This window comes from Macaca thibetana, chromosome 12 (assembly GCF_024542745.1).
Source record: "Macaca thibetana thibetana isolate TM-01 chromosome 12, ASM2454274v1, whole genome shotgun sequence".
Lineage (NCBI taxonomy): Eukaryota > Metazoa > Chordata > Mammalia > Primates > Cercopithecidae > Macaca > Macaca thibetana.
Genome location: NC_065589.1, coordinates 2,006,442 through 2,030,027, shown reverse-complemented (window position 1 = coordinate 2,030,027; position 23,586 = coordinate 2,006,442). Strand labels below are relative to the sequence as shown.

General features: G+C 58.1%; 1 protein-coding gene across 1 annotated transcript; it reads left to right on the top strand.

Moving 5' to 3' along the window:
- The first annotated feature begins 454 nt into the window (after positions 1-454).
- GPR35 (G protein-coupled receptor 35) lies at positions 455-6,791 on the top strand. Its single transcript, XM_050751549.1, has 2 exons — positions 455-772; positions 5,487-6,791. The coding sequence occupies exon 2, from the start codon at positions 5,491-5,493 to the stop codon at positions 6,418-6,420; it is 930 nt and encodes a 309-aa protein (XP_050607506.1). The 5' UTR covers positions 455-772; positions 5,487-5,490; the 3' UTR covers positions 6,421-6,791.
- The last annotated feature ends 16,795 nt before the right edge of the window (positions 6,792-23,586 follow it).

Below are 23,586 nucleotides of genomic sequence, written 5' to 3'. Positions count from 1 at the left end.
AGAAGGAAGATGTGTGCCGAGGAGGTGGGGGCCAGAGAGAATATTCTAGACCAGACAGGGGTGGTCTGGATAGGCTTCTGAGGGGGTGGGTTTGGAGGAGGGGCAGGTGGCCGAGTAGGGGGGAAGCAGGGGAGGAGCCAGCCTGCCTGTGTGTGCCAGAGTGTGTGCCTCTCAGCCGCGTGCATTGGCGTGTGCATGTGTGTGTGCGTTTGTGTGTGTGTATTGGAAGATGCTCACGGAGCGTGTCTGCATGAACTAGGATGAGCGTGCATGCTGCACCCTGTCAGGGGACTGGGCATGAGGCGCTGGGGAGGGCGGGCTGACCGCACACCCTGGGAGGGCGGGGCCCTGACAAGCTTTCCGAGATGACAGGGCAGAAGTGGGCTGGGGAGGAGGAAGGATCCGTGGGCGGGACTGGAGTGCCTCTGGTTTTGCTGTCTCTCACGCTGTTTCCAGAACAAATGTGTGCCCTCAGCAAGGATGCTGGTTCTTCAGAGGCATCAGCACAGGCAGCCGGCACCCCACTTCCCTCCCAGAAATCCCCCACGCCTTCTAGCTGGTGCGGGAGCAGGGGGATCTCCTGTTACCCCTGCCCTGCTGCCGTCAGTTGGCCACCCGCCCCGCCACCTTAAGGAGGGGCAGAGTCAGGGACCAGCCCCGAGGGGGTGGCTCACCCCAGCTTCACTTCCCCCAGCCCTCCTCAGGCAGCCACTGTGCAGGCTTTGGCAGCGGGGGTCACACACTCCACCCGGGAGGCCAAAGCTGCCTGCAGGTCAGTGCCGCCCACTGCCCTAGGGGCCTCCCAGTGGGGCAGGGGCGTGATGGGGTCTCAGAGCAGAGTGAGGATGTGATGCGGTCTCAGGGCTGGGTGAGGGTGTGATGGGGTCTCGGGCGGGGTGAGGCCGTGACGGGGTCTCGGGCGGGGTGAGGCCGTGATGGGGAGTCTCAGGGCGGGGTGAGGATGTGATGGGGTCTCAGGGCGGGGTGAGGCCGTGATGGGGTCTCAGGGCGGGGTGAGGCTGTGACGGGGTCTCAGAGCAGGGTGAGGATGTGACGGGGTCTCAGAGCGGGGTGAGGCTGTGATGGGGTCTCAGGGCGGGGTGAGGATGTGACGGGGTCTCAGGGCGGGGTGAGGATGTGATGGGGTCTCAGGTGGGTTGAGGCTGTGATGGGGAGTCTCAGCGGGGTGAGGCTGTGTTGTGGTCTCAGGTGGGCTCGGGCTGTTGGGGGTCTCAGGTGTGGCTGAGGCTGATGAAGGCTCGGAGCCTGTGTGTGGGTAGCAGCTTGCTGGAGTGTGGGATGTGACATCTAAAAACAAGAATAAATACCCCTGCGCTGTGGCCCTCAGGTGAGCGGCTGCTTTGGTGAACTTGTGTCACTCACAGCCCCATCCTGGGTCTGGGGTGTGCTGTGTGGGGTCCAGGCCCAGTGGGGTGTGCTGTGTGGGGCCCAGGCCCAGTGGGGTGTGCTGTGTGGGGTCCAGGCCCAGTGGGGTGTGCTGTGTGGGGTCCAGGCCCAGTGGGGTGTGCTGTGTGGGACCCAGGCCCAGTGGGGTGTGCTGTGTGGGGCCCAGGCCCAGAGGGTCACAGGTACGGGGCACTCTTTGGTGCCTGGGCCACAGGAATCTGCACCCCCACTCCATGCCCCCACATCTTCAGCAGTGGTTGGGGCCTGTGCTCCCAATCCCAGGCCAGCCAGGTACTCGGAGGTCTGGGTGGGTCCCTGGTCCAGACAGTGGGAAGGGCTGGCGAGGGGCTCCAGTGTGGCTGGGCTGCCCGTCTACGGCCAGGTTTCTCTCCTGGATTGCTCAGTGCAGAATCAAAGGGCACTTTTCTGCTTTTGTGTGCAGAAGCCGAGGCTGACCTTGCCATCAGAAGGGGAAGCGGGGCCTCCTACGTGTACTGCTGGCTCCTATCCCCACAGCCTCCTGGGCAGGAAGTAGAAAGGCCCTATCCCCATGGTCCCCGGCAGCGGGAGCTCCCTGAGGCTGATGGTGTTGGTGTCTGTTGAGGAAGACCAGGCCTGAGGATCTGAGGCAGGAGGCCAGCTACGGTCCGCAGCCTGGATGGATTCCTGCGCGGGGCTGGGGCAGTAGGTAGGCATCTGTGCTGGCCATGTTAGCTCCCAGGGCCCCATGCCGTCGGGGCTAAAACCTGGGCCTTGATTTCCTGAACTTTTTTGGGAGGCACCCCAGGGGCAAGACAAGGACCCATGAACAGGGCACTTCTTCAAAGCCTACGTACACCTTGAAACTCTTGCAACATTTGCATTTTTCTCCCTAATAGTCCAGTGTTTGTTTTATTATAAAAGGGAAAATTTAAATATTGTAGTTAGACTTTTTTTCTTCTTCTTACAGACAAGGTTTCACTCTGTCTCCTAAGGCTGGTGTGCAGTGGTGCCAGCATAGCTCACTGCAGCCTCGACCTCCTGGGCTCAAGCGATCTTCCTGCCTCAGCCTCCTGAGTAGCTGGAACTACAGGCACCCGTCACCAGTCCAGCTAATTATTATTATTATTATTATTATTATTTTTGGTAGAGACGGGGTGTCCCTATGATACCCAGGTTGTTCTTAAACTTCTGGCCTCAAGTGATCCTCCTGTCTCAGTCTCCCAAAGTGTTAGGATTACAGGCGTGAGCCACTGTGCCTGGTCTGCAGTTAAACATTCCCCCACAGCCACACTGAGGCTAGTAGGCAAGTTACAGCCCTGGGTATGTGTGACCTGACAGCCCCTTGGCAGCCATGGGGAGGGATCTGGGAAGCTGGGGCAACGGGAAGGGGCCCAGGCCCACGAGCTCTTGTGTCCTCACCTCCCACCAGGCAGGGTTCCAGGCTACTCAAGATGAGGCAGCGAAGGAATCGCCCTCTAGCCATGCAGGCCCCTCCCCTCGCCAGGTCTGCACCCGGCCCAAGGCTGGCCCTGGACTTTTGGTGGATTTGAGAGCTCAGGTGGGGAGAGTAGGAGGTCAGTCGCACGGAGCCCTCCCCAACGCACAGCTCCTGCCCTGCTCAGGTACCTCTGAGGTGTAGATTCTGAGCAGGTTCTGGGATCTCCTGGTCCCCAGCGGGGGCTGCCGCAGGGGCACAGGACCAACAGGAAGGGAAGATCCCAGCGGTTGGTTCCAGTGGGTTCTGGGGATGTCCTCGGAGCCTGGCCTTGCTCAGGGTCCCTACAAAGATCCCTGGAAGCGGGGCAAGGTGTTGCTCATGAATCAGAGAGAAAGCAAGCAGGACCCTCAAGAAGGGAGGAGAGACCCTCAGGCACGCAGCGATTCGCAATCGGGGGAAGGGCAAGCAGGACTCTCAAGAAGGGAGGAGAGACCCTCGGGCGGGCGCGCAGCGCTTTGCACTCGGGGGAAGGGCAAGCAGGACCCTCAAGAAGGGAGGAGAGACCCCCGGGCGGGCGCGCAGCGCTTTGCACTCGGGGGAAGGGCAAGCAGGACCCTCAAGAAGGGAGGAGAGACCCTCGGGCGGGCGCGCAGCGCTTTGCACTCGGGGGAAGGGCAAGCAGGACCCTCAGGAGAGACCCTCGGGCGGGCGCGCAGCGCTTTGCACTCGGGGGAAGGGCAAGCAGGACCCTCAAGAAGGGAGGAGAGGCCGGGCGCGGTGGCTCAAGCCTGTAATCCCAGCACTTTGGGAGGCTGAGACGGGCGGATCACGAGGTCAGGAGATCGAGACCATCCTGGCTAACATGGTGAAACCCCGTCTCTACTAAAATACAAAAAAAAATTAGCCGGGCGAGGTGGCGGGCGCCTGTACTCCCAGCTACTCGGGAGGCTGAGGCAGGAGAATGGCGTGAACCCGGGAGGCGGGGCTTGCAGTGAGCTGAGATCCGGCCATTGCACTCCAGCCTGGGCAACAGAGCCAGACTCCGTCTAAAAAAAAAAAAAAAAAAAAAAAAGAAGGGAGGAGAGACCCTCGGGCGGGCGCGCAGCGGTTTGCACTCGGGGGAAGGGCAAGCAGGACCCTCAAGAAGGGAGGAGAGACCCTCGGGCGGGCGCGCAGCGCTTCGCACTCGGGGGAAGGGCTCCTGAAACTTGGAAGTCAGCAAATGCCCGCCGTACTTCACTGGAGGTGGGAACTAAGGAGACGGAATGAAGTCAGAGGGCAGGATGTTTCTGTTTTTGGCTGAAACCTGTGCCCTGTGTCCCTCATGGACTGGGGACCTGGAGTTCCCCGGGGGCCACCGTGGGGGAAAGGCATCCCCAGCAGCTGCAGTCACGGGGTTTGGGCGCTCTCCCCTCTCCTGATTTGGGGGAACTTGTGTGGACTAGGCAGAGGGAGGAGCAAGGCTGTTGACTGTGGACTGAGTCCTTCCCACCTTCCATAGCAGCCCAGCAGGAAGCCACTGAGGGATGCCCCGAAGGACAGCCTGGTGGTAGGGGGAGAGTCTTCTCCCACCCCCACCCCTCCAGGCTCTTCCTGGACCCACTGAGGAGCCCGGGCAGTGGGACGTGTGGCTGTGAGTCCCGGACTCTGGGCGCTCGCCAGCAGCTCCGTCTCACACCTGCCTGTGTGCAACACCAGCACCCCTTATGATGAGGGAACTGAGTTTGCCCAGCTGCAGGGGTGGCCGAGTCAGGATGACTCCAGCCCATGTCCGGGACACCAGACTCTGCCCAAGTCCATCCGGGGCTGATCTCAGCCTTCCTGGGCTATGTTGTGGAGGGTGTTGGGGACAGTGAGAGGCTGGCATGGATAGCGGAGGGGTGGCTTTGTGAGTGGCCCTGATAGTGATTGAGAGGAGGATACTCAGTTCCACCCCTGGGCGGCTCCTGAGCAGCACAGCCAGGGCCTGGAGGGGCAGGGCTGCCCTCATGTGCTCTGACCCCTGGGAGCTCAAGGGGTGGACCCCATATCCCAAATGTGGGACTGGAATGGGGACTCAGGCTGATCCAGGCAGGACCTCCAGAGTTCAGGACTGGGTGGTGAGCTCACAGGGAGGGAGGGGCAGGCCAGAGTCCCAGCTGTCCTGGACTCTGCTGTGGGAAAGGGCCGATGCAGGTGTGGAGTCAAATGTGGGCACCTCTTGCAGCCAGGTCCCGGGAGGGGTGGAGGGGCCACCCTGGGCTTTGTCTGGGAGCCTGGTCTTCCCATCCTTAGACTGACAGGTGCTGCTGCCTCTGAACCCTCCCTGCTGAGAGCTGTGCTGGGTGAGGCTGGCGGCCCTTTGTTCCCTGTCCAGGATTTGCGTTCTGGAGGGTAGGGCTTGCTGGGTTGGGGACTGGAGGGGGACGTGGAGCTCCTTCTGCCTCCCTTCCTGCCCCATGACAGCAGGCAGGTCCCAGGACAGAAGGGCTCAGGAGATAGGAAGAGGATCCGTCCAGGGGTTAGACCTCGAGGGTGACTTGGAATTCTTTACGGCATCCATGCTTTCTTTGAGGAGTTTTGTGTTTGTGGATGTGAGGCCGAGGTGGGCGGAGTGGGGGCAGTGCCTCGTTCCTCCCGCTCGCCCTCTGCTCACCTCCAGCTCCCTCTGCAACCCCAGGACCATGAACGGCACCTACAACACCTGTGGCTCCAGCGACCTCACCTGGCCCCCGACGATCAAGCTGGGCTTCTACGCCTACTTGGGCATCCTGCTGGTGCTGGGCCTGCTGCTCAACAGCCTGGCGCTCTGGGTGTTCTGCTGCCGCATGCAGCGGTGGACGGAGACCCGCATCTACATGACCAACCTGGCGGTGGCCGACTTCTGCCTGCTGTGTGCCTTGCCCTTCGTGCTGCACTCCCTGCAGGACACCTCGGACACGCCACTGTGCCAGCTCTCCCAGGGCATCTACCTGACCAACAGGTACATGAGCATCAGCCTGGTCACGGCCATTGCCGTGGACCGCTACGTGGCCGTGCGGCACCCCCTGCGCGCCCGTGGGCTGCGGTCCCCCAGGCAGGCTGCGGCCGTGTGCGCGGTCCTCTGGATGCTGGTCATCGGCTCCCTGGTGGCTCGCTGGTTCCTGGGCATGCAGGAGGGCGGTTTCTGCTTCAGGAGTACCCGGCACAATTTCAGCTCCATGGCCTTCCCGCTGCTGGGATTCTACCTGCCACTGGCCGTGGTGGTCTTCTGCTCCCTGAAGGTGGTGACTGCTCTGGCCCAGCGGCCACCCATTGATGTGGGGCAGGCAGAGGCCAGCCACAAGGCTGCCCGTATGGTCTGGGCCAACCTCGTGGTGTTTGTGGTCTGCTTCCTGCCCCTGCACGTGGGGCTGACGGTGCGCCTCGCTGTGGGCTGGAACGCCTGTGCCTTCCTAGAGACGCTCCGTCGTACCCTCTTCATAACCAGCAAGCTCTCAGATGCCAACTGCTGCCTGGACGCCATCTGCTACTACTACATGGCCAAGGAGTTCCAGGAGGCGTCTGCATTGGCCGTGGTTCCCAGTGCCAAGGCCCATAAAAGCCAGGCCTCTCTGTGTGTGACCCTGGCCTAGGAGGCGTGTGGAGGGCGCTGTGGGCCAGGTCCTGGGGGCTCCGGGAGGTGCTGCCTGTCAGGGGAAGGTGGGACCAGCAGCAAGGAGCCTGGGATCAGCCCTGAACTCACTGTGAGCTCTCTTGGAGCCTTGGGTGGGCAGGCATGGCCCAGGTACCTGCTCTCTTGGGAAGAGAGAGGGACAGAGACAAGGGCAAGAGGACTGAGACCAGAGCAAGGCCAATGTCAGAGACCCCCAGGATGGGGCCTCACACTTGCCACCCCCAGAGCCAGCTCACCAGGCCAAAGTGAGTTCCTGCTGGCTAGGGTGCAGCCTTGAGGACACCTGCTGCCACCCCTCGGGGCTGGAATAAAACTCCCCACCCAGAGTCAGTCCTGGTGGGGCCCTCTGTGTTGCCCACTCACGTGATGGGAGGCGGGGAGGGAGTGCGTGGCTCAGAGGGCCAGCGGACATCTTCCAGGGACCCTTTGGGGCTCTTCACTCTGAGGCCCCCTTGGACCCTTTGACACTTTCCCACCCGCACCATCTGAAGTGTGAGCAGGGGCTGTTGGAAGCTCCTGGCAGGACCGCACTAGAGGCCCCTAGCCCAGGTTTCCTTGCTCAAGGCAGGACTTATCTCCATGTAGTGGCTTATCTCCATGTAGGAGCTGCACAGTGGTACAAGGAGCGGGGGACCAAGGTCAAGCAGGTGAGACTGGGTTGGGGTGGGTGGCAGTGAAGAGGTGGCCAGGATCTGCCAGGGGACCCAGCCCTCTTCTCCTTCCTTCAGGGAAAGGCTGGAAACCATGTCTGGCAGGGGTAGGGCTTGGGTGCCCACCCAGGTAAAGGCGGGATGTCCTGCTGGTTTCTGACTTCCCTGTACTTCTGCGTGGAGGGCATCTCGAACCCCAAGCTGGAAGGACGGGGCACTCCAGAGACCTCCTGCGAGTGTGGGCCAGCACGGCCTGGGCTCAAACCCCATCCTGTCATCCCATATTGCATGTCCACAGGCACCGCTCCACCCTGTTCCACGTTCCACAGGACTGAAGAGAGATGGCAGTCATGTTGTGGCAGGGACATGGCACAAACATGCAGCTGATGGCATCTCACAGGACCCCAGGCTCTGGAGAGCCCATACCCAGGAGAGCCCCATAAGGGCCCCGTGCCTAAAAGGGTGCATCTCAGGTGGGCCCATGCTCAGGAGGGTCCATGTCTAGGAGGCTTCTGTGCCCAGGAAGGTCCATGCCCAGGAGGGTCCGTGAGCAGGAGGGCCCCACTGTCAGGAGGGTCCTGTGCCCAGGAGGGTTCTATGCTCAAAAGGGTCCCATGTCCAGGAGGGTTCATATCCAAGGGTGTCCATACCTAGTGGGGGGTCTATGTCCAGGAGGGTCCCATGCCCGGGAGGGTCCATGCTCAGGAGGGTTTATGCCCAGGAGAGTTTATGCCCAGTAGGGCCCCATGCCCAGGAGGATCATGTGCACAGAGGGCCCTGTGCCCAGGAGGATACATGTCCAGGAGGTTCCATGCCCAGGAGGCTCCATGTCAAGAAAGATTCATGCCTAGGAGCATTCATGTCCAGGAGTGTCCCTGCTGAGGAAGGTCCATGACCAGAAGGGCCCATGTCAAAGAGGGTTCATGCCCAGGAAGGTCCAGCCCAGGAGGGCCCGTGTCCAGGAGGGGTCCATGCTGAGGCGGCTCTATGCCCAGGAGGGTTCATGTCCAGAAAGGTCCATGCCTAGGAGGGTCCATACACAACAGAGCCCTGCGCCCAGTAAGGACCATGTCCAGGAGAACCCCATGCCCGGGAAGGTCCATGTCCAGTAAGGGCCATGCCCATGAGAGCCTCATGCCTCATGCCTAGGAAGGCCCATGCTCAGGAGGGTCCATGCCCAGGCCAGTTAATGCCCAGGAAGGTTTATGCCCAGGAGGGTTCCATGCCTAAAAGTGTCCATGCCCAGAAAGGTCCATATCCAGAAGAGTCCATACTCAGGAGGGCTGATATGTTAGATTTGTGTCCCCACCCAAATCTCGTCTTGAATTGTAATCCCTATAATAACCATAGTGCCCCTGTATCAAGGGAGAGACCACGTGGAGGCAATTGGATCATGGGAGCTGTTTCCCACAGGCTGTGGGAATGTGGGAAATACATGCAGAAAATAATGAGTGAGTTCTCATGAGATCTGATGATTTTATAAGGGGCTCTTCCCCCTTCACTTGGCACTTCTCCTTCCTGCTGTCTTGTGAAGAAAGTTCCTTGCTTCCCCTTCAACTTCTGCTGATTGTAAGTTTTCAGAGGCATCCCTAGCCATGCTGAACTGTGAGTCAATTAAACCTTTTTCCTTTAAAATTACCCAGTCTTAGGCAGTTCTTTATATCAGTATGAAAACAATGAAAACAGACAAATGCAGCAAATTGGTACCACAGAGAGTGGGGTGCTGCTGTAAACATACCCAAAAATGTGGAAGCAAATTTGGAACTGGGTAATAGTCAGAGGTTGGAACAGTTTGGAGGGCTCAGAAGACAGAAAGATGTGGGAAAGTATGGAACTTCCTAGAGACTTGTTGGATGGCTTTGATCAAAATGCTGATAGTGATATGGACAATGAATTCCAGGCTGAGGTGGTCTCAGATGGAGATGAGGAATTTGCTGGAAACTGGAATAAAGGTGATTCTTGCTGTGCTTTAGCAAAGAGATTGGCAGCATTTTGCCCCTGCCTTAGACATCTGTGGAACTTTGAATGTGAGAGAGATGATTTAGGGTATCTGGCAGAAGAAATTTCTAAGCATCAAAGCATTCGAGAGTGCTCTTAAAAGCATTCAATTTTATGCATTCACAAAGAGATGATTTGGAATTGGAACTCACATTTAAAAGGGAAGCAGAGCATAAAAGTTTAGAAAATGCACATCCTGACTATGGGATAGAAAAGAAAAACCCATTTTCTGAGGAGAAATTCAAGCCAGCTGCAGAAATTTGCATAAGTAACTAGGAGTCACATGTTAATAGCATAGACAATGAGGGAAATGTCTCCACGGAATGTCAGAGGTCTTCACAGCAACCCCACCCATCACAGGCCTGGAGGCTTAGGAGGAAAAAATGGTTTTGTGGGTGGGGCCCAGGGCCTTGCTGCTTTGTGCAGTCTCAGGACTTGGTGCCCCACATCCCAGCAGTGGTTAAAAGGGACCAATGTACAGCTTAGACCTTTGCTTCAGAAGGTGCAAGCCCCAAGCCTTGGTGGCTTACATGTGGTATTGGACCTGCAGAGAAGTTTGCTGCACTGGTGGAACCCTCATGTAGAACCTCTGCTAGGGCAGTGTAGAAGTGATACATGGGGTTGGAGCCCCCACACACAGTCCCCACTGGGGCACTGCCTACTGCTTGTGGAACTGTGAGAAGAAGGCCACTATCCTCCAGACCCCAGAATGGTAGATCCACTGATGACTTGAACCATGCACCTGGAAAAGCCACAGACACACAACACCAGCCTGTGAAGGCAGTTGGAAGGGATGCTGTACCCTGTGAAACAACAAAGGTGGAGCTGCCCAAGGTCATGGGAGCCCACCTCTTGCGTGAGCCTGACTTGGATGTGAGACGTGGAGTCAAAAGAGATCATTTTGGAGCTTTAAGTTTTGACTGCCTACCTGGATTTCAGACTTGCATGGGGCCTGTGGCCCCTTGATTTTGGCCAATTTATCCCATTTGGAATGGGTATATTTACCTAATTGCCTGTACCTCCACTGTATCTAGGATGTAACTAACTTGCTTTTGATTTTACAGATTTGTAGGCAGGAGGGACTTACCTTGTCTCAGATGACACTTTGGTCTTGGACTTTTGGGTTAATACTGGAATGAATTAAGACTTTGGGGGACTCTTGGGAAGGCATGACTGGTTTTGAAATGTAAAAGAGACATGAGATTTGGAAGGGGCTAGGGGTAGAATGGTGTAATTAGGCTTTGTGTCCCCACCCAAATCTCATCTTGAATTACAGTCCCCACATGTCAAGGGAGAGACCAGGTGCAGGTAACTGAATCATGGGGGCAGTCTCCCCCATGCTATTCTCATGATAGAGTTCTCATGAAATCTGACAGTTTTATAAGGGACTCTTTCCCATTGGCTTGGCACGTCTTCTTGCTGCCTTGTGAAGAAGGTGCCTTGCTTCCCCTTCGCCTTCCACCACGATTATAAGTTTCCTGAGACCTCCCCAGCCATGCTGAACTGTGAGTCAGTTAACTCTTTCATTTATAAACTACCCAGTCTCGGGCAGTTCTCTATAGCAGTATGAAAACAGAATAATACAGGGGCCCATGCCCAGGAGGGTCCATGCCCAGGAGGGTGCATGCCTGGGGGTCCCTCCCAGGAGGGTCCATGTCCAGGGGTCCCTGCCCAGGAAGGTTCATGCCCAGGAGGACCCATGCCCAGCAAAGTCATGTTCAGGAGGATCTATTCACAGGAGAGTTCATGCCCTGGAGCATCCATGTCCAGGAGGGGTCTGTGCCCAGGATGGTCCATGCCAACCAAGGAAGATCAATGCCCAGGATGACCCATGCCTGGTAGGGTCTATGTCCAGGAGGATCCATACCCAGGAGGGGCCATACCCAGGAGGGCCTACACCCAGGAGACCCCATGCCCAGGAGACTCCATGCCCAGGAGACCCCATGCCCAGGAGACTCCATGCCCAGGAGGGTCCATACCCAGGAAAGTCCATGTCTGGGGGCCAGGAGGGCTCATGCCCACAAGGACCCATGCCCAGTAGTGTTCACAAGGGCCTATTCACAGGAGGGTTCACACACAAAAGAGCCCTGTACCCAGAAGGGCCTATGCCCAAGAGGATCCATGACCAGGAGGGTCTATGACCAGTAGGGTACATGCCAACCAAAGAGGGTCCATGCCAACCAAGGAGAGTCCATGCCCAGGAGGGTCCATGCCCAGGAGCGTCCATATCCAGGAGCATCCATATCCAGGAGAACCCATTCCCAGAAGGGTCCATGCCCTGGAAGGTCCATGTCCAGGAGGTCCCATGCCCAGTACTGTCCATATCCAGGAGGACCCATGCACAGTAGGGTCCATGTCCAGGAGGGCCCAGGCCCAGGAGGGTCCTATGTCCAGGAAGACCCATATTTAGTAGGGTCCATGCCCAGGATGGTCCATGCCCAGGAGGGCCCATTCCTAGGAGGGCCCATGCCCAGGAGAGCCCATATCCAGGAGTGTTTATGCCCAGGAGGGCTTGCACTCTATAGGGCCCTGTGCTCAGGAGGGCCCATGCCCAGGAGGCCCTGTGCTCAGCTGGGCTCTACCTACTTTAATACAACACTGTCCTGAGCTTCCTGATTTTTCAGAGGCCCTGGGTTCTTGTTTTGTGCAGCCTGCATTTCCTGTGGCCTGCAGGGGTAGCTCAGGACTGGGCAGTGTGGTCCCCATTCCAGAGGCTCTAGAGGCCTCTGTCCCCCTCTGCCTTCAGGTAGACTAGCTCCCTGGCCCAGGCATGCCCCCAGGCTTCTGTCTGCAGCTGGAAACCCTCCTGTCCCTAACTCTGGGGCCACTGGAGGCTTCAGGGACAAGTTGGACCCAGAACCAGCTCAGGGAGCCAGGGTGCATTTGATGGGGGGCTAAGGGGGACCAGCAGCCCTGGGCTCCTCCCTCTCTGTTCTCTCCCCTTCCCACAGCACCCATGGCCCTTGGCTGAGCCAGATCTTTCCAGGGCTTTGGTGATCCTCAAAGACCAAAGTCAGGAAACACCACGACCGTATCAGAGCCCACATCATTTCCTGGTACCCAGGTCCTGGTCCTTGTTCTCACACAGGTGCCACTGCACACGCATTGAGTCCTGGCGCATTCCAGGGGCTCCCTCTCCCCACCTCCCCACAACCATCCGCATGTAATAAGGGGATCTTGAAAACCACACACCTGGCTCCCGGGCCTGGCTGTGTCCAGCCCTGCGGCATGGCCTGTGGTCATGGCACCAGCCTCTCCCCGCCCTCCCCTTTCTGTTCCTGCATTCACCATCACAGGGCACACTGCCTAGCCAGGACCAGGCTTGCTGCCGCCCCACCCACAAGGAGCTCGCCTCAGCCCGACGAAGCCTCTCAGGCTGCCCTCTGCTTGGAAGGCCTCCCTACGGGGTTCCCTGCTCATGTCCCCCTCCTCAGGGGCCTGAGCCCTCAGTTGCCCTCTGCAGAGGCCATGCCCAGCCTGCCCATGACTCTCCCCAAACCCCAGACCTGCATGGGGGGGGATCAGGTCACACCATTCTGGAAAGGCCCAAGAAGGTGACCAACAGTTACCAGTGGAGCAGGGATGGGGGATGCACCTGTGTGAGAACAAGGGCAGCCCACTTGGGCTTGCACCCTCTCCTCTCTCCATCCTGCCCCCACTGCCCCAGTGCAGTGCCCTCCTGTGTTATGGGAACCCTTGGAATGGGTCCCGGCCCTGCCACTGGCCCCGTATCTCCTATTCAGTGCTTCCTCATGTCTCTTGCATCTGCCCTGCTCCTCCAGACCTGCCCCCACGGCCCCCAAACACCTCCTGCTGTCACCAAAACCCAGCTTTTCTGGGGCCCGCCCTGTGACTTTGTCCAGGGCACAGCCAAGCAGTTAGTTTCCATGTCCCTGACTTCTACCACCCTGGCCCTCTGGGATTTTCATTTCCAAGAGATGGAGGAGTCCATGGAACAATCCCCACCTCAGGATGGATTCCTTTGAAGCTGACCAGCTGAGCCCGGGCTGAGCGCAGATGTCCAGTCTTGTCCCTGGCCAGGTTTGGGGATCAGGGAGACAGGAAGAACTGGGCCTGGGACTCTGCTCCAGCCTTGCCCATCTGAGGGGGCACTCACATGGCCAGTGTAGACCAGCTGTGGCAAAGAGCTTTAGATGGAAAGGCGAACTCTGGCCAGGTGGTAGCTTCCGAGAGCCCTGTGTCAAGAAGGATTCTGAGGCTCCCTCGGGGCTCCAAGGCACAGAGAGGAGTGCTGTCTGCAGAGGCCCCGTGCCTGGTCTGGCAGAGCCCCACCCTGCCCGTGTGTGTGTGAAGGGGTGGCCTGCCCCTCCACACCTGTGGGCGTTTCTCGTTAGGTGGAACGAGAGACTTGAGAAAAGAAATGAGACACAGAGACAAAGTATAGAGAAAGAAAAAGTGGGCCCAGGGGACCGGCACTCAGCATACAGAGGACCCACACCAGCACAGGTCTCTGAGTTCCCTTAGTATTTATTGAAAATTATCTTTACCATCTTAAAGATAAGGGAGTGGCAGGACAATAGGATCATTGTAGGGAGAAAATAAGCAGTAAGACATATGGATAAAGATCTCTGTGACATGAATAAGTTCAAAGGAAAATGCTGTGCCTTGATATGCATATGCAAACATCTCCATAAACCTTTTAGCAGCATTGTTCCAGCAAGTCCCACCTTTTGCCCTAAGGTGGTTTTCTCCTATCTCAGTAAACAGAGCATACAATCGGGTTTTACATCGAGATGTTCCATTGCCCAGGGACGGGCAAGAAACAGATGCTTTTCTTTATCTTAACTGCCAACATCCACCAAAAGGCCTTCTTTCCTCTTGTACTAGTCCTCCTCAGCACAGACCCTTCACGGGTGGCCATATTTCAGACTATCACATGGGGAGAAACCTTGGACAATACCTAGCTTTCCTAGGCAGAGGTCCCTGTGACCTTTGGCTGTGTACGTGTCCCTGGGTACTTGAGATTAAGAGAATGGTGATGACTTCTAACCAGCAAGCTGCCTTCAGGCACTTGTTTAACAAAGCACATCCTGCACAGCCCAAAATCCATTAAGCCTTGAGTCACCACAGCACGTGTCTCTTGCCAGGACAAGGTTGGGGGTAGGGTCACAGATTAACAGCATCTCAAATACAGAACAAAATTGAGTCTCTTATGTCTACTTCTTTCTATATAGACACAGTAACAGGCTGATCTCTCTTTCTTTTCCCCACATCTGTGCCCTCCAGGAAGTCCTTGCCAGAGTGGAGTAGAGGACAGCAGGAGGCGAGGCAGATAATACTCTTCCAGAGCCTCTGCAGCAGGTCCTGGTGTGGAGGCTGCTTGGTGGTGGGCAGAGGACTCCCCACAGCCCTGGGGGGTGCACAGAGCCTTGAGGCACTGCTGCCCCATGCTGGGTCTCTGGATACGGCCCCTCCAGAGTGGACGGCTGGGACAGGGAGTGCACACACCCACTCTCCTCCCAGCTCCCAGCACAGTGGAGGTGGCTGGACTTTCACAAAAACCCAAGGATGTCGAGAGGAAACAGAAGCAAAAGCACCACCGGTTAGGTGCCCAAGAACTGACTTCAGAGCCCCGGTCACGACTCACACACTCTGAGCACCACATCCGAGTCTGGCCTTTGGGCTGGGCCAGGCCAAGCAGAAATCCTCTTTCTCAGATGAGACCAGGCACAGACCCGAGGGCTTGGGAGCAGCCCACACACTCATCACCATAGAGTCACCATTAATTAGCAAAGAACAGGCATCAGAAGTCGATTCCAGTTGAGGCTGCATCAACAGGAGTATACGGTCTGGAACATGGGAACACAGAAGCACATCCTCGCTCTGCTACTGAACACCTGGGGAATTGTACCTGGTGAGGGACACATTCTGTGTGGGGCCCACAGTCATCCTGGGGAGATTCTGGAGTCGGGCGCAGGCTAGCAGGGGCTTGGCAATTCAGACCACTTGGGAACACCAGGGGAACTGTGGCCGTTAGAGGGCGAGGTGCCTCCCAAAAAGTGACAGCCCTCTGGAGCCACTGAGGAGCAGAAGGTCCAGATGACCGCTGAGGACGGACCCAGGACTGGCAGGGGATCCAGCAAACTGCCCAGAACCGAGCTGCTTCTGGTCAGGGACACGGGTGTCTACTTAGGTTCTCATCATCGGATTCTTAGTGCTCCGTGCTGTCTGTTCCCTTCTCCCAATCTGGAAGCTTTTAGGGTAAATACGTATTTACACTGAGGGAATGAGGATTTCACCACGACATGCACCAGGTTGGGTTTTCATTCGGTCACTGTGCTGGGAACACAGCGTGCTCTTCCAGTCGGGGGACCCCAGCCGTCCAGGCTTGATTCCCTTCTTGGATAATTTCCTCCCCTCTGTGAGCCGGAGTTTGGAGTTCTTAGACCCACCTTCTGTTCCTTGTTGATTCATTTTTTGTTTCCTTTTGTCCATCTCTTTGAGCTTTTGTTCTTTCCTCTGGGGATATCTTCTCATCTTTATTTTCCAAGTGTTTTACTAAATGTTTATTCCAGTGATTATTCAAGAGTCCTTTCTTGGTTTTTGGTCATTCCTTATTTATTATTTTTTGAGATGAGGTCTCACTCATGTCACCCAGACTAGAGTGCCATGGCACGATCTCAGCTCACTGCAGCCTCTGCTTCCCGGGTTCATGCAATTCTCCCACCTCAGCCTCCCAAGTAGCTCAGATTTCAGGCGCCCATCACCACGCCTGGCTATTTTTTGCATTTTTAGTAGAGACAGTGTTTCCCCATGTTGTCCAAGCTGGTCTTGAACTCTTGACCTCAGGTGATCCTCCTGCCTCGGCCTCCCAAAGTGCTGGGATTACAGGCACGAGCCACCGTGCCCGGCCTGGTCATTCCTTTTTAAAAATACCACCCCGTTCTCACTCTGTGATGCCCCATCTTCTCAGGCCTCTCCAGGGACATCACATATGGTTGGCTTTTTATTTCATTTTTAAACAACTGTATTGGGGTATAACTGCTGCACAGTAAGCTGCACGTAAGGTGTGCAGTGTGATACGTTTGACCAATGCCTCCGCCCATCGCCTGTCACCGCGCGGTCATCCCCAGAGCTCCCCCTGCCCTGTGGCCCCTCCGCTGGTTGGCCGCATCCCCCACTTTGCATTTTCTGGGGCTCCACATGGATGGGGCCTGCGACGTGTGCACACTCTGCAGTGTCCTCCCTGGCGGGGTGACTTCAGAGCCCATCCAAACAGCTGCTCTCTGCTTCCTTCGTTTCGTTGCTGGCTGGGTTCTGCTGACACGTGTTTTCAAGTCCCTCTGCTTCCTGTGATCTCCATCTCCTCTGATTTCCTCATTTTCCTTTGTTCTGACTCCCTTACCTTCCCTTCTTCCCCTCCCTCCCTCCCTCCCTCCCTCCATCCCTCCCTCCCTCCATCCCTCCTTCCTTCCTTGCTGAAGATGCTCAGGCAGCTTCTTCCACCCCCAGCCACCCAGGCTCCAATGGTCCAGGAGAGAGCTGCGGTCAGCCTGCGCACCCAGGAGGTAGCATCGATCATGGGGCGAGGGAACAGCTGGCCGGGCTTCCAGCGTCTCTCCGCCTTTTCTGTGGAACAGTTTAGCTTCTTCACATAGGTTCTTCTTGTTCCTGCTAGGGGTGGAGTCTGGCTGCAGGCAGTCTGAGGGAGAAGCAGGTCTGGGTAGAAGTAGTCTCGGTACTGACCGGGCAGGCGTTTCACTGAAGCTCCTATACTCAGTTGGGATCCAATGGCACCTGCTTTTGTGTCTGGTGTCCCCACCGTCTGCAGGCCCTGTGGAACTTTTCCTAAGAATCATCTCCAGTCTTCTGTGTGGGAGAGTGTATCATCAGGGGTCAGTGCAGGGAAAAGAAACTTCCTGAAGCAGAATGGGAGTAAGGCCTGAGATGCTTGGGAGGCCAGGGAAAGGAATATGGGGGCTCTGAGAGGCGCCGTGGCCTCCAGGTCAGCCCAAAGCAGCGGCAGTGCCTTGCCTGGCCCCAGCGGGCCCTGTTCTGAGGGAGGGCGGCAGAGTGCAGTGTCTAGCACCCAGGACACCAGTGCAACTCCAGGCTGCCTCTCCAGAGCAGCCGTCTAGATGATGGCATGCAAGGCCTGACCCCGCTGGAGCCCGCACAGAGAAGCCATGCATGGGGCCCTCATCCAGCCCTGGGGAAGGTCAGCCCCCGCCTCCCCACCCACGTCCTGGCCCCAGCAGCAAGGGGGTCTGGGGAAGGTCGGCCTTCCTAACCTTGCCACCCGGAAAGCACAGGAGAGGGCAGAGATGGGCACCGGTGGTCAGGAGACCCTCTCAGGGTTGGAGGCACTACAGCCCTACTCTCAGAGCCCCTCCCACACCCTCTGGCTGTCAGATGGGCTTGTTCCTGACCGGGTCCACCGGTGCCAGGCTGTGGCATCACTCGCGCCCCTCCACCCCCCACGGCTCACAGGAGGGCATGCATCTTTCTGACATCCCTGGACCTCCCGAGGTTTCCACCAGCAGAGGGGAGGGGCGCCGCTCTCACCTCCTGTCTCCTGGAGGCCGGCCTGGCTGGGGTCTCAGGGCTAGTCCTGCTGCTGCACTGTGGCTGCTGTCCAGGTGAGCAAACCCTCAGGCTCTCTCAGCCCAGCACTGAGCCACCCTCCCACCTGCCATTCCCCAGGAGACTGCCGCCTCCAGCACCGGAGTTTGCATGCAGGGGTTTCCCCAAGTGTTCTTGGGAACACCACCCGAAAAAAGGCAGACCAGGCAGCGGCTTCACTGTGACCCGGGATGCTCTGGAGCTGAGATGACCCTCGGAGCTGACCACCCTGGGATAGTCTCTGGACACAGTTGCCTCCGCTGAGCCACACTGCCAAAGGTGATGTGCGGAGGGGTCTTCGGTCGTGAGCAGGCCGGCGAGCCACGCGTGCCTCAGTTCTGAGGGGCCTCTGTGCCGCACATCACAGAGGCCGCCACACCCTCCCCCAACCCTGCCAGGCCCAGGTGCCTGCCCCCCGACCAGCTGCAGCTGCCTGGACTGTGCGTTCAGGCCACACGCGGTCAGCCCTCCCCAAAGGCCCTCTTTGAATCCTAAGGCCCAGGGCAGGTCTGGCTTATTGGCTCAGACTCCAGTGACCAGCGGGGAGGGACAGTGGGGGCTGCTGGCTGAGGGTCTACAGGTTCTCCTGAAGGGCAACCGGCTTGCTGTCCCTGGAACTCCCCAGTCAGCCCAGATGCACTCAGGCCGGGGAGGGCGGCCTTGCAGCACGCACACCCGAGTCTCCCCACTGCACCCACCTGTCTTTCTACCTTCCTTTTGCTCCACGCATTGCCCATTACCTGTATTCTCCTTAAGAAAAGAAAACCTGAAACCGGCCCAACAAGCAAACAGCCCTCCATCTCATTAAGCCAGGTGGCAGGGGAGCCTGACTCCTCCTGGGCCAGGCTGTGCCCCGAGGGCCCCAGCACCCTCAGCCCTCTCTGTCTCCCGTCTGACCACTCACTCCTTTGTTGCTGGCCAGATCCTGGGGATTCTGCAGAATTCCCACTGCACTTAGGAGCTGTTCCAGGAGGGGCGGCGCAGCAGAGACCATGTTCCGGGAAGGGGCGGCACAGCAGAGAGGCCATGCACCCCGCCCTGCTTACTCTGGGAAGCTCCCTGTGTGTGCCTCACCTTCTTCATCTGCAGAAGAGTGCGTGGTCGGTGCAATGGGTCATGGCGAGCATTTTCAGGGCTCAGCACAGCCTGGCACAGAGCTGCACACACTGGGTGGCGGTGATCGACTGTTCCATTCTTTCATGGACAGGAACTCCAGGTCAGCTTTAGTTTAACGAAGATTCCCACAGTGAAAGGTCTGAACACCGCTGTCCTCACTGGTGAAAGTGGAACTGCTTTCAAGTCACTCCCACCACGTACCACTTCTGGCCTTCGATCTCTAGGTGCTGGGCAGACGACGCCATCCGCCATCCCTACATCTATCGGGCTGCCCACTTATCGGACCAACTCGACCCGCAAGGCTCAGCCCAGCACCTCCTCCTCCAGGAAGCCCTCTCCAGGCTCAGACAGGTCTGGTGCCTCCCACGATCCTCCCACTCACAGCTGGCTGAGATGAGTGGCCCAATCTCCTGTCCCTGCCCCCCGTGTCTTGGTTCCTCAGAGGAAGCGCTAGAGGGGCTCGGAGCCAACCCCAGGGTCCCCTGCCTCCCCCTACAGTGGATATGGGTTTCAGGATCCATTTACTCCTGCTCTGAGAATCTGGCATGGCTGAGTTGTGGGATTAGCACAGATGCTTCCCTAACAACTGGCAGTGGGTTCCGGAGAGAAGCCCAGGCAGGAGGCAGTCCCAAGGGGCTCTTGCTCATGGCGGAGATTTGAAATGTGCTGGGGATGCCTGGAGTGAGGGAGCAGGGTGGGTGTTCTAGCAAGTCTCTGGTGAGCCTGGGTGAAGGGAGTAAGGAGTTGAAGGAGGCCCAGACTCATTGCCCTGCCCCACTCTTCCCCCAGGCGCACCAGCCCTTACCCTGTTTGCAGATCTCCTCCCTCTCTTCCCTCCTCCTCTCTCTTTCCCTCACCTCCCCTCTTCTCTCCTCTCCCCTTCCTTTTCCTTCCCATTGTCCCACCCCCCACAATTCTGCCCAAACCATCAGTGGAGCACCACCCCCCCGCAAGGCACCCACAATCCTGCCCAGAGCATCAGCAGAGCACCCCGCCCTGCAGGGCACCCACAATCCTGCCCAGATCATCAGTGGAGCACCCCTCCCTGCAGGGCACCCACAATCCTGCCCAGAGCATCAGCGGAGCACCCCACCCTGCAGGGCACAGCTATGGGCCCCTTTCAGCCTCCCCAGCTACACGGGAAGATTTTGGAGGTCGGGGCCTTCTGTCCTCTGCAACCCTCATCCCAGCCGTGGCCCTGAGGACATGGGAGCCCACATTGCCTGTCTGAATCAGCCTGGGCAAGGCTGTCTCCCACGGACAGCCGGTTTTCTCTGTGGTTTTGTGGCCACGGGAGCCTCCACTTGCCCCAGACAGCAGGGGTCACCCCAGAGCCGCACAGGATGGGGAGAGCCAGCCCCTGTCCGGGTTTCAGCAGTGATGTGGGTGGGGCTGGGCACAGTGGTCAGCCTGGGTCAGCCCCAGCCATCCTTGCCTTCTGCTTCCATGTCCTATTTGGGCCTGGAGGTCAGCCTGGCTTGTGGTCCCCAAGCCTTCGGGACACTCCCCTGGGCCTGAGCCCCTGACCCCTCTGCCCCAACCCTCTTGCCTGCTGCTCACCTGGAGGGAGGGAAGAAGCCTCCCGCCCTACACTCTCAGCCATGCTGGGGAGAGGTGTCTGTCAGCCCCTGGCTCTGCTCCTCTGGGGTGGTGGCCAGGATGATCACAGGGTCTGACTTAGGAAGGAGCCATAGCCTGGACTCGCCACAGGGGCCCACCTCAGAGTTGGGGCCCTAGCACCAGGCCCTAGAACTGGGGCTTCTAGGCCAGACTCAGGCCTGGAGATGGGGCTCAGCCACCTGGTATCACAGCTGGGCACAGCTTCCCTGCTGGGAGCACAGCCCAGGTCGCAGAGCGGGCAGGTGACTCCCACCTCCCAGCTCTGAAGGAGCGTCCAGCCTCCTGGGGTGGCTCCCAGGTGGGGGATGACTGCTTGCCTGGACCCTCCCTTCAGGTGACCTGTGAGTCAGCTTCCAATGCTGCTCCAGTCTCAGCCCTGTGGGAACTGCTGGGGCTGTAAGCCTTGGTCCCTGTCTCTGTCACTGTCTGTCCAAACGTTAGACTAATATTGCCCCAAATGGTCACTAATTCACAGTCAAAATGTTGCGGCAGCTCTTAAGACTTCAAATCAGTAGTCCAAGGGCCTGGAGGGTCCCAGTAATAGCCTGCTGCCCACAAGGACGTCGGAATGACGCTGCACTGTCTTTGGGATCTGGATGTGAGGGGACAGGACGCATGGCCAGCATGCCATGTGACAGCGATGCCTTCGACAGAACTGTCACCTGTATGGATGCCCACCTGCCAAAGCCTGCCAGGAAGCACCTGCCAACAGCCCGTGTCGGCTTTATTACCTGCTGGAGCAAAAGGTTGCCTGCACATCTTGGGAAAACGCTGCGCAATGAGGCCTCTAGGTAGAGAAGGGCAGGAGGACTTGTTACAGGAGTGGGCTTGTGTTGGGTCACAGGGCAGGGTCCGAAGCAGCAGACGTTGGCTCTGGATTGGGTGTCAGGGATAGGCAGTGGTGACAGGTATGCATCATCTTTGCTGGGCAGCCAGCACAAAGCCAGGCTGGAGCTGTCTCTGGACAACAAAAAACGGTCCCTTACCTGGGCCAGGGTTGTTTTTGCAGGTACCTGATGGTGTCTTTCGTTTTATCTCCTCACAGACACAGGCTCCCGACGCCGTCATCCTGTGACGTCTGTAGCTAGAAAGAGACACAATAGCACGGTGGTGTGCCAGGCTGCGGGCTGGGTGTCCTGGGTGTTCTGCCAGGACAGTGACAAGTAGACAGAGAACACCCATCAGTGATGTCAGAGCTGCCGTTTGTCGAAATTCTGCTTTTTTCCAAGGTCGCCTGCAGAAGGTTGTCCAGAGCTGGACTGGAGTCTCGCACCTGGCTCCATTGCTGCAGGACACACCGTGGAATCTTCACCAGACACCCGTGGGGCGGGTGCTCACCAGAAACAAAACTGCTGCTCATGCCTGCCGGGCCACGAGGCCAGGGGCCTACGTCGGCAGCCAGCAGCCTCTTCCGTCAAGTGCCGGTCGATGAACGTCCTCAGCCTCCTCGGTGAGATGCCCACACTGTCAGCAGAGGGTGGAGGCGGCCGCAGACAGTGGAGGATGAGGTAGACAAAGACCAGGCTGAGCGCCCATGACCCCATTTACAGAAATAGGCAGTGACCCATCTGGCCGTGGTTTGAGACCCCAGCTCTGTGCGTCCCAACCCAGGAAGGGCTGCCTTGGACACTCTTCCCGGCTGCCCTGCGTGGGCTGTAGTGTTCATGGAAGCGCGGCAAAAATCTCTGGCCAAAGCCCGGGCTCCCCCTTGGCTAGAGGAAGAGGCAGCTGGAGTCCTGTGCGTGTCCCTGACAGCTCGGGCCCGGGAGTGGAGGAGGGAGAATGGCTGGGCTTCCAGGGCAGAAGCAGCACCCCCTGAAGAGGTGGCCCATGAGAAGCACAGGGGCCTTTGGGGTGCGTCGTTCCTCTTGGAGCCAGCGGCCCCTGGTCCCGAGCAAGTGTCCTCTGAGCAGAGGCTCTGGCTCCTGCTGTGGGTGCACGTGACGTCCCGCCCACTCCTATCCTGAGCAGAGCAGCTCCCCGTGGTGGTGCAGGGCCTCCTGTCACACCCTCTCCATGAGCTTGGTTTTGTTGATGGAGATGGAAGCTTCGCAGTAGCAGAATTTGTTCTTACGGGACCAAGTCCAGCTTTTCTAAGGGTTGGGGTGAAAATATGAGGGCAATTTAAGTGCCAAGAGTGACCTGTGAACGGAATCTACCATTTGAGGTGTTGAAAGGAACAGCTGCTAAGCGTCAGACAGCAGGCTCCGGGTACAGTCCTGGGCAAGGCCAGCGATGCAGCAGGGGCAGGAAGCTCTGGGCTGGGAACAAACAGGACACGTGCTCTGGCATTTTGGGGAGAAGTGGGCCTGGAATGGAGCAATAGGGGGGTTGGGATGAACTGAAAGGCAGAGAGGGGCTCCGAATTACAGGTGGTGAGAGCACCGTGTCTGCCCCACTCAGAGGCAAGCATCCCTGTAGGATCATCTGGCGTCCTTGCTAAGGAGGCCTGTGACCCCACAGGTGTGTGTCTTTTGTCCCTGCTAGTGACAAGCTCTGACAGCACTTGAGGACTGGAGGGAAGTGGACATTGGCGACTGAGTCCAAGTCACACAGTAGCCTCACTGACGCAGCTTTGAGAGCGGTGGCTGCCTGCGCCCCAGCACACACTGGAGTCTCCAGGCCAGTGCCCACTCTGCCCTGAAGGAAGCAGAACTGTCAGCTCCAGCTGTCACGGTTGTGACCAGGCAGTGGCTGGGGGCAGAGGTGGGCCAGAGAGGGGGTGAGGGTGACAGTTTAACCTCTGAGGTTCTTTCTACACCCAAGACGAGACACAGACCAGACACAGGAAGTGGGAGGTGAAGGCCACATAGCAGGGAGGATTGTCAGGGGTCCTGGAAAGTCTTTGCCACTGTTGTTTTGCCTGGAGCAGGACAGGCTGAAGAGGGGTGGATTTGACCTGTGAATTCTGCTCAAGACCCCAGGCACTGTTGTGTTAAGGTTAGGGTGGCCTCCCAGCAGCATGAACCAGGGAGACTAACTGGAGGAGAACGGGCTCTCATGCCCTTGGGGTCACATCTGAGTTCAGGGTCCCTGCTGGATGTCTAGTGGCCCTGTCCCGTCTCCAGTCACCCCCTAAAGCATGCTCTGGGACACCCTGGTCCTGAGAGATGATAGGGTGAGTGGCCTGAGAGAGGAGAGGTGCTTTGGGGAAACAA